This window comes from Opisthorchis viverrini, assembly GCF_000715545.1.
Source record: "Opisthorchis viverrini unplaced genomic scaffold opera_v5_294, whole genome shotgun sequence".
Taxonomy (NCBI): Eukaryota; Metazoa; Platyhelminthes; class Trematoda; order Opisthorchiida; family Opisthorchiidae; genus Opisthorchis; species Opisthorchis viverrini.
The window spans coordinates 368340-378989 of record NW_008751947.1 but is presented as its reverse complement, the minus strand read 5'-3'; the positions used below and the strand labels follow the sequence as shown (position 1 = coordinate 378989).

At 44.7% G+C, this 10650-nt stretch overlaps 1 protein-coding gene across 1 annotated transcript in view; it reads left to right on the top strand.

Annotated features, from left to right (window-relative positions):
- Window positions 1-1337: 1337 nt before the first annotated feature.
- Window positions 1338-10650, top strand: part of T265_09617 (hypothetical protein) — a gene marked incomplete at both ends in the record, with an annotated part of 14795 nt that continues 5482 nt past the window's right edge. Inside the window, 2 exons of the mRNA XM_009175738.1 lie at window positions 1338-1382; window positions 7326-7576. Of these exons, the coding sequence (XP_009174002.1) occupies window positions 1338-1382; window positions 7326-7576 (296 nt within the window). The remainder of the gene's footprint in view (window positions 1383-7325; window positions 7577-10650) is intronic.

Here is a 10650-nt window from a genome sequence, read left to right as displayed (position 1 = left end):
TTCCTCCCAGCAGCGACCCTCGACAAAAGAGTCCACTCACACCTTTTTTTATTTCGTTAGTGAGGAAGTAATGAGGCAAACACCGATCTCTCCCAGATCTCTCCCAGCGAGAACCTTATCGATCTGGAATATGCAGACGACATTGTTATCGTTTTTTAAGGAAAGCCGGAATCACAACCGTTAGTAGTGAAGCTTGCCTAAGTCATCAAGTCCTTTGGCATACAAATTCGGACATAATTTGACATTACAGAAGAGAATGAAGAGTGTTCAAAAAAGTTTGGGTGACGTTGGTGAAGTGTGCTTTCAATGATGGGGTCCATGTGACCCTCCCTGTGCTTAGCTGGAGTCACTGAAAGATATGGTGACTAAACAATGTCAGTGGAGCTTATGCTGCAGTTCCTATCCAGATTATCTTGCTGACTACCGGAGATGGTGGCACCTCGTGTGTTTCTCTCAGTTAAACTCCAGGTCATACTTTGTTTTCTGGCTGTCCTATACTAAATCGATTGGGTTGAACTGGAATCCACATCGTGCGAGGAGCCAGTCAACACATGTGACCATGCTATGGGAATTCCGTGATTAAAGGGCGAGTGACGCTACATGCTCTTCAATTACCAGGTAAGCAGAATGCCGACTAAGTGATCATAGCCGAAAGAGTAACCAGGAAGTCGTGCGTCCGAGAATCCTTTGCGTTTCATGAGATCCGCACTGCCGGTGATATCCAGTAGGAATCAAAAAGCTGACGAGTGCCACCCCGTGTTCTCAGAAAAGATTGGCTTCAAGTGTAGGACTCAATCTCCTTTTGAATTAATCCATATGTGTTCCATTGTTCGAGAGTTCCAGCAGATTTAAAATTTCCCCATGTTTCGAATGTGACGCCCTAGTGAAAGGAAGAAGGCTTTCGCTGCGGAGTTATTCATTAGGAAATGCCAATTCACCGGTTACAGACAGGGAAGCAAAACTCTCTCCTGAACGCGTCTTCCTGAACTTTCCTGAATAATCACTGACTCCAATCATTCATCGGTTAAATCCAAGCAAATGTTACAAAGCGACTCCACAAATTCCGCAACAGATCTTCCCTGTTCAAGAGACGCAAGGCGAAATTCCATGAACAACACATACTACTCCCGTGCCTCCCCATCAGTAGTGTCACCGTTACACTAGTATTGCCATACACATTCTGTTTAGATACATGATAGATGAAATTGCTAGTCTCATTGTCAGGAACATAATCCTCCCCACTGTCGTTTCTTCTTTTCCCCTCTTTACAGAAAGCTGACCTTAGTGCGCTGGCTGACCTTCTAAGTCGGTCCGAGTTCGAAGCGAGCAACGATGAGATGCACAAGACAATGATGGATTTGTTCGGGAAGCTGGCCAACACAGTGAGTGATGACACTTTTTCTCGAGTGAATTTGTGTCTCATGCTGTCAAAGAGTTGATGATAAAATAGGTTCTTTGTGGTAGATTATCTTGACGTACACAGTGGTTTCAACGATTGGACCAACATGGAGAGTATACGGTCAACAAAAAGAAAACGAAAGTCAAAACTGGCATGTAAGAGGAAGTTTTCATACGTGTGCTCCATTGAACCTAGGAACAGCTCACATTACAAAATTCGGTTTCAAGTGGAACATAAAGTTGATGGAAACTCGTGGAGTTTTCAGCAACCTTTTGGGTAGTTTTGTTTATGAAAAACCTTCTGGTAATGTTTTGCCAGGTAAGCATAGCTACCCGTCGAACGCGCCGTCCGAAACTCAGCCGTCTATTCCAGACTATCAAAAGAGCAAACTTATTTGGATTTTTGAAACACCGTTTTTAATTCACAATGGAGTCACGTGATTTGTCTTGATTGGGTTGGTACCTCAAACATGCAATATCTATGCAAATCCGTTATTAAATCCTATGGCGGTGCGTGGAGAAAAACAATGAGCGTTTTTCATTGTCTATATAACCGATAAGCCGGTCCCAGCTAATTTGCGAGAAAAGACAAAAGGCAACAGCAAAATTTGGCGGGTGGCCAAGTGAGACCTAATTTGACAGGCTCACAAGCATGCTGCATGGAGTCAGAATGCCGCAGAAGACAGGGTACGTTTCAAAGCAATCAGATGACCGGATTCAATAGCTTCGGGGGGAGGGGTGATTCTCTTTGTCCCCAGAAAACGAATGCGCCTACCTGATGAGCCCCAAGAAGAACGAAACCTCTCGAAGAGTTTCAGCAACCTTGTGAGTAGTTTCCTTCATAGAAATGCTTTAGACGTTTTTCTGCTCCCGCACGCAAGTGATGACCATAACTTTGCACGACTGTCTGGGAAATTTATTTGGCTCACGTGCCTTAATTAACTTTTCGTTACATCTTTAGTAATTCTTCGGAGAAGGGCACAGATCCTAACTATCGATGTGTGCTGGCAGAATGTTCGAGCAATCATCTTGGTGGCATATAAGAGGCGCTGTTGGACACCCACGGTTGGGACTACGATCGCCGACTGATGGTAAACACGACTTATCATTTGCTGGAGGTTTTTGAGTCGATCGATAAACTGGACGCATAGGATAATAAATTTGTTCAATGGAGTGTCTTCCAGAACAGTGTGTTGCGGGAATAGTTCTGACCCATACAGAAGAAAAATCGCTTCTTAAATTCACAGTTAAAAGCCTCGGGAAGAAGCTACTGAGAATATATGCTGAACCGTACATTCTGAAAACCTATCAGGGCTAAATTCCAGGTGAGCCTGGATTCTGTGCTCCCAACAGCAGGCTGCTACTTGTTGCTACGACATTCGAGATATTCTAATACCGGTTTGGTGAGCGTTCTTCGCTAATTTTGTGCGGCTTAGGACCACTCGGAACATAAGGTTGTCAGAAACTCGACAACCCCCCCCCCCTAAGGACGGCAAAACCAGTCTTTAACTATTGAGAAGTTCCCAACAAACTTTTCTCATCCGAATTACTTGGCACAAAGAAGTCCAGGAAAGCCGAGTTCTCGCCCGAATCCCTCTCACATGGCACTGGAGTGGATATCATTGAGAATATGAACAAAAGAAATGAATCTTGATCAACCTCGGAACCTAGTCGCTTGGCCTGACGAAGCTTTTGTGTCAACGGTGCGAAACGGTGCCCGGCGATAAATCTACCGATTGTCACCAAGCTTTCTTCGAAAACAAAAGAAATAAAACTTCGTTGGGAAAACAAAATTCGAAACATCATCAAAATAACTGGTGAAAATAGAGATATAACTGTCACACATGCGAGAGTGTTCCTGCGCGCGAGATCGCCGCAATCTGTTGATATATCTGTGTCCTTTAGGCTTGCATATTTCTTGAATAGCTGGAGAAGAACAGACAGTTAGTGCGTTTTCGACGACGTATCGTGTACCGAACTGTAATGGCTCCAACCGCCATTTCAAGTCAATTCACTAATGACAAGGAGAATAGGAAAATCGGGGTCACATTTTGGAGACAACGACGTCGTCATTTAAGCTAAGTGCTTCCGTTTGGTGCTGTTTGATGGAGAATGAGAGGGCTAGGCGATAAAGTCGATGGCTTTGATGCTGAATCACGACTGACTGTGTAAGATAGCCATATCTGTCAAGATAACAGATCACTGATTTGTCTGATAAGTGTTTCGAGGCTTCGTTGCCAAGTCACGTCAGTGACCACCTCCGGATCCTCTCCATGGCTCAGTGGCGAAGGCCATTTGAGATAAACGGCCATCTAGCATAGAAGACTTATGATCTGGCCAGTGTAGTCGGTCGGTCTATCCAGAGGAGTTAGCCTTCCTGAAAACCCTTGACTTGAACAGGCTCACTTGGTCTTCTCAGGAGAAAATTTTCTATGGATGAATTCCTCGTTCTCAAGGTTTTTCAGTTCTCTGTCAACATTTTACTAAAAAAATAGTTTGGTGCTCAAGCAGTGCAGCGATAGAATAGAGGCTTGTTACTAAGATACAGGAAACTTGCGTCAGAGGTCAATAAACTGCTCCCATCCGAATTTCTTCTGACTCGGAGGTCTGTCCGCTTCCCACCTCGAGATAGTTCGATGGTCAAGGCGTGAACCAACTCCAACATCTTCACCTCAGCCTTCTTGCTTCCCTTGGATGGCACGGCAGCTGGTCGACTGCTATCAGTATCAAACGCTCAAGGTCTGATTGGCTTGGATAATATTGAGAATCTGCCAACGAATGGTACTGACATCTTCTAGATGGCTCGAATGGGCTGTCCATAAGAATAAGCACTGTCGTGGAATGTAGGTAGCTCGGGTGCACTGCTTGGTTGTCGGTCTGTTCACCGAGCTTGGTAGTTGGATTGCAAACGTTTCATCACCAATCGAGGTGACATCGTCAGTGCCATAAGAATGTATGCTTTTCATGAGATGAACTCATCATGGCAGTGTGCTCGGTCCAAAACCCTGTTAGTTTACAAAACAACTGTTAGTCAATTGATGATGATTATCGGGTTCGGACTTCTGATAGACAACTTATTCAAAGAAAGTGAGCTTTATTGGTCTAACTAACCCTCAACTTTCATTGCTTTATCAATAACGCATAGCTTGTAGTTGCTAGGTTGTGTTTTACCGATCCTCTTTTCATACCGGCAAACAGCTCGTGAAGTAGCAACATCTTTCAATGTCTGTCAGCTGCGGACAACTAGAAATCAACGACACCAAGCATGATAAAATCCAGATTTGTTGGAGATGCGCGCCACCACTCGAGTGATCTTAGCTGTCATCATCCTCAGCATCGTCACCAGCATTGTCATCTGTTCGTAAAATAGCCTTGACATCACACAAATGGCTCCGGATGGAACCAGATAGTAAATTTATTGCTGGACTAACTGCGAACAAACACCTGTCACGCAAGAGTTTCGGGAACGAGCAGCTTTGAGACGAGGGCTTGACAACCAACTGAAGTGAGGTGACACGTTAGCAAGGTCAGTGCATAAGTGAGCACGCATAACTGCTGTGCGAGCAACTACCGAATATCAGTGAAGCTCTCTCGTTTTCTGAAATTTCGGGACAACCGATTCAAACATTTTTGTCACCCTGTTTAGTTTTAGTAATTTTTTTTACACCAATTGAGCTAGTTCAGCGCAATAATATCAGCCAAGGCAACAGATGCCCGGTTTACATCTTGAAGTGAACAGAAAAGTAAACTCGCCGTTGTTTAACTATCCGCTGTGTCAATACCATATCTTCCTGGAATTTTTGTGTAGCCCGCTGACTGTTGGTTTGTTTACCAAGCCGAAAAATGTTGTAAAAACGTTTCATCGCCAATTGGCCCACTGTACTTGATGTATGTAAAATGCGCGCTGCGATTGTCGCAGATGTCTGAGGAACCGCCGCGTTCAAGCAACAGGGTACATCATAAGTATTTGGGTGTCTGAATTCAAAATAATGCAGTTCCCCTCATTCTTGGTGTCAGTTTCATCCACTATGCAGTGGAACACTTTTATCCAATCACATGACAAAATGCCCACTATCGATTATCGATTTTGTGTGCCTGATCCACAGACACCTCAGCTTGCATTCAACATGTGCTGGGATTAGCTCAAACGTTTGCGTTGAGCGGTATTCACATGAGCGTTTGAAATCCATTCTGCTTTTAAGCCTCACGACACAACGATACCATAGGATTTGAATGATGAAAACAACATATACAAAAAACTGAAAACCATCTGATGGATACACTCATTTGCACACTAATTCGGTCCTTGCGAGAGGCTCATCTGAATCCAGGCTGAATAGCTCGTTTATGATGTCCAACTAAAGTGGCATGCAAATGAGTGTTTTTGTCAGATTTCGTGCAATTTGATTTCAAGTAAAATATAAGGTTAACTGCAGGGAAACTTGGGAACTGCGCTCACCCAATGAGCCCAAAACACAAGGGCGAAATCTGTCGTGGGTTGTAGAAGAGTTTTCAGCAACCTTATGAGTAGTGTGTAACGTCCCCAGGAAACATATTCTTGTGGGAGGCTGTGATCCTCTTTAGGATGTGTAAGGTGTATGTGTGTCCTGTGACTGAACACCGCTATTACTGTGCAGCTGTTTCAATCACTGCTGGTCACTTTTCCACTACTAGGAACCCTTAGTAATGCATGACGAACGAGGCTCCAGAGGGGGTCGGACCCGTGACCTTACGGGTCTCAATTAAATGGGATAGTGTTCCGCCGATTGTTCGAGTTCTCACCCAGAAGTCCGCAGCCTCAAAACCCTGCGGTACGTTTTCCAATAGTTGCCCACGTGAAAGCCTATTAAACTTCAAAACATCGAATTCAATACCCCCATAATGATAAAAACAGGAGAGCAGGACGAATCGGACCAAGTAGCATGAATAAATCTATACTCATTACGTGACGGGAAGAAAAACCAGTCGATTGAAACTGACTGTATTTGAACTCCTCATGTTTTTGACGAGACCTATCATACAAAAAAGTGCTCACATCCTAGGCGTGAATCTGGTCATGAATCTGTGGGAATCGATGTTGATAAATATTTAGAGTGAATTCCAAGGCGTAACAAATGTGGCGAGGATTCCATTCCGAAAAAAAATATTCCAGGGTGGGTACGAGAGACCTCTTCCCTCAAACGGGAGTCTACGAGTTCAAAAAAGCGTGGGTACGAAGACCTCTTCCCTCAAACGGGAGTCTACGAGTTCAAAAAAGCCACGTCCAAATCAGAAGCCAGGTTCCCTGATTTTATCGTATTGCTTTCTCTCTGAGGCATATCGTATGAAACTGAACATAGTGAATAAAGCGGCGTTGGCCTATTTGGGCTTTCTGTTCGTCGGTGCACACTAGTCAAGGGAAGGCTTTCTATCAATTGCCCAGCTAACGGCATCATGGCAGATTTACTCTGCACAAAAAGAACTGTTACGTCACCGCTCGCCGTGAACAGAAATTTATAAAGCTTACCGACAGAGGCACATTCCGTCTCTGAGCACCCGTTCGATGGAATTTCTCATTTGCTAATCTTCGAAGGAGTTAGGTGAAGAAGCACTATTTGTGAGAATTACCCTTGTTTTTTTTGTTCAACATGAATCCATGTACACATAAGGTAAACAAAATATAGAGCCTCATGACGGAAGTCGAAACCTCGATATATCGGCTACCGAGCACGTGCTCTGCTGTAAACGCTACGACAGATGTAGGTCTGCGTCTCTGCGTCTTTCGATATTTACCGTCAAATTTTCTGTAAAACTGACCATAAGATTTGTGGAACTCCCTCACCGTTTTGTGATTAATACGATCCCACAAAGAAGAAGACCACGTTTATTCCAGGAGCTAATCCTTGCACCCTGTCACTGTTGTGTTTCTTTCTTTACATCTCCCGTAGGACGAAGAGCTACGCGAACTGATTCGCGCGATCGCCGACAGGTTGGATACTAAGATGGATCGCGATGAGATTGAACAGCTACGAGCTTGGCTGGAGAAACGCTTCAAGAGCATTATGGCTCGTCTACGTGCCGGCCATTCAGTCAGTCCAGTTAAAACAACGACCGACGAGGCAGCCGGACTTCGACGTGGACTGCAGCACTACCACTGCATCTCCTGTGATCGACCATTGCAGGTGTCTACCGGACCTGAGTGAGTAAACGTTTACGATTGTACATAGTTGACGGGTCACTCACCCCATCCGATTACGGATGGATTCTGTTTGTATCCGGTTTCGTTGATCTGACAGTCAGATGAGGAACAGTCCAACACAACGCATTTGTCATGAGAGCATGTAGTCACGTGAGTCACTCTCCCTGGTTTTCACCAGTGACATCGCCAGTACGTTGTCAAAGAGCATAGAGATGCTTCTGTGGTCATGCTGATGAGCTACTAATATACTGTTCAATAGCCACTCCGTAGTGAGTAGCTCAGCAAAAGTGTGATTAGCCTGCCCGCTGCTTCCTCTATCTTGCAGTTCACATCACGTGATCTATCACTGATTGGCCCCTATGGTGAGGATTAATCAGTTCGGATTGTTTGGAAGCATTTGGTACAGTAACTGACGGGGATTTGGTGAATTCGGTTGTTGTGTGTACAAATTGTGTGTACAGATCTCAAACTTCAGACTAGGTCACAGACTTTCAATTCTTCAGAGAAACAAAAAGCGAAAATCGGACTTCAGAAATAGATAGGTTTCAAAACTATGGTGAACTATACACCTCCAACGCCAAAAAATAGCAGGTGTCAAACTGCCGTTTCATCGCAAATGAGCAGGTTTCTGGGAGCTAAGCATGCAAACAATCCTGTCAGCTTCCATCCACCGGGGATGTGCTTCGTTTGACGCTTCAGCCATTCATTTATGAAAAAAGATAGCTTTTTGCCTCAAAACCCAGAGATGGAACTCTTCAGAAATGACCCGTTTTCTTGTCAATCACTAAAATGCATGGCTCACAGAAAACACTGGCTGATAAGGTCTTCAAGTTTGTCTCCTAGGAAAAGTACATTAGTATACATGTTCAGGATGACCGATTCGTTTGTTATCTTTCGAATTCGTGCTGTTTTCGTTGTCTCAAACCGCTTTTCGGCTTGTTTGGCGATCTTATGACCTTATGACTTATAAAACGACATAGACATCTGACAACCTGAGGCCAGATTTTGACTGCTTTGTAGAGATTCAGTCGAATAATGAAAACCTTGACTCGAGAAGCCCTCCCCAAATAGTTGTTCCGGAAGAATCAGTTAAGATCGGTCGATCATACGGCAGACACTAGGACCAGGCGGTCACGAACCAGACGGTCTAGGTTTTTTGGTGCCCGTTGGTAGACGAAAGCCTGGAGGGAATGGTTTCCAGGCAAAACGCTTAAATCAACGGCCAAACCATCATCTACGCTATAGAAAACCTCCAACACCACAGAAGTGATCTACAGGTGCAGCAAAGGTCTTCCAAGTGTGCGTGAAATTTACGGTCAACTAGCTGATATCATCAGCTGTTTTATACGGGACGCTCTGTGTAGCCTACTGCTGGTTCAACACAGACTTGCATACGTAGCGTAATCGAGTAAAACTCACATAAAGGGTGCCAGCAATTCCTTGATGTACAACAGTTCGGCAAGAACGACTTAGGTGAATGTGTCACGCTTTCTTCTATGACTTCATCGTTATTACCCAGCCAAAACTACATGTCATTTGCATGGATGAACTGAGGGGCTTATCGATCCTCAGTCTACATTCCATCGTGCAACGTGTATATCGCGAAGATTCGCTCCTTTCAGTCACCTTCAAGCATTCAATCAGACGATTTGGAATGAAACCGAGAGCGCGAACTTCACTGAAGTCGATTAGCCGCCATTCCGAACCAAGTCTAAAGTCAAGCGCACGGAGGGCCACTGAGAACAACTCTTATCATTCACGATCTTGAACCTGCTTCTCGATCTAATCCGTATCCCACCTAAGATATGAATCCGGCGGCTGGGCTGTAACACCCTTTCGAAGCCGAGCTGCCACGCCACCCTCAGGGAGTACGACGACTGAAATAGTGCCGGGTCGCTGAAGCCTAAGTCAGAGCAGTCGATATGTGTCGGAGCCGGGCTCGAATCATGAACCAACCAGAAAGCCAACGAACTAATCCGAATATTTCATTAAGTAGAAGCTTATTTAGATTAGCACGCTTAATTTTACCGATTATATCCATTCAAGCTTCTTGTGGTGTTCGATCATGTTCCACGGTAGCACCGCAAGCGTTCCCGAGTAAATTTGACAGGATAGTTTTTTCGTTGCTGTGCCGTGAGTTGCTGTGCTGTGAGTTAATTGCCAACACCACTGTATCAACTCAGAATAACCTGAGGATACCGAATTCCGTTTAATCCTGTATAAATCCAGGTTCGCATGGTAGCCATCTGATGCCTCCAGGTAGAACGCAAATTTGCCTGAGTTTGCTGTAAGTTTAACGTTTCCTCAGAATTAGCGGAATGCCCAAAAGTCATTAGCCACATTAGGAAATCAACAATTCCACACTGATTCTTTGCTTTGTCAAGTTTCAAAACACACAGGCAGACAATCCGCCCAACCCATAGCTTTGTTTTGTATCAGTCAACCTTTGATGAGGCTTGGTTTGCCGGATAACGGCAAGATACATCCTGAGCTCTACAATCCTGCAGACATCGCTAACCGCTATCAAGCTACGAACTGAATAATTCGTGATTAAAACGAAGACAGCAAACAATGTTTTTTGTGATTGGTCACCAGTACATCACAAAACAAACCACGTATACAGTCAGCTCAGATTTGTGGATCACATGACCGAATTTCGATGGCCGCTGCAGTCGATGGTAGTCTGAGTCAAACCAGTCTTGATTGGTTCAAGAATACTCTGTATATGAGTTGGAGGCCAAGCTCTTTGTCTGTGTTGCAAACTCACTGAAGCCATGATCTACCCAACAAGTAGTCATGGACACCGGTTTATGTTCTCACTTTGTCTACAATAAGAGCCTTGTCGATAGATGAACTGATCACACTGCATAGGTTGCGCTGTCTCGGCCAGTCGAAGGGCTCTTTTCGCACAATAAAGGGTGGAAAGGGAGCCAGAGGCGGTCAAACAAGGACTTGGCAGCGAAGTATAAAAGCCATTACCAGCAAACTTAGCTGCGCCGGTCATTGCCGTCCTACTAAATGGGGACCCCGAGACGGGTCACATCAATGGCTAGAGACATTGTCAGATATGGCCC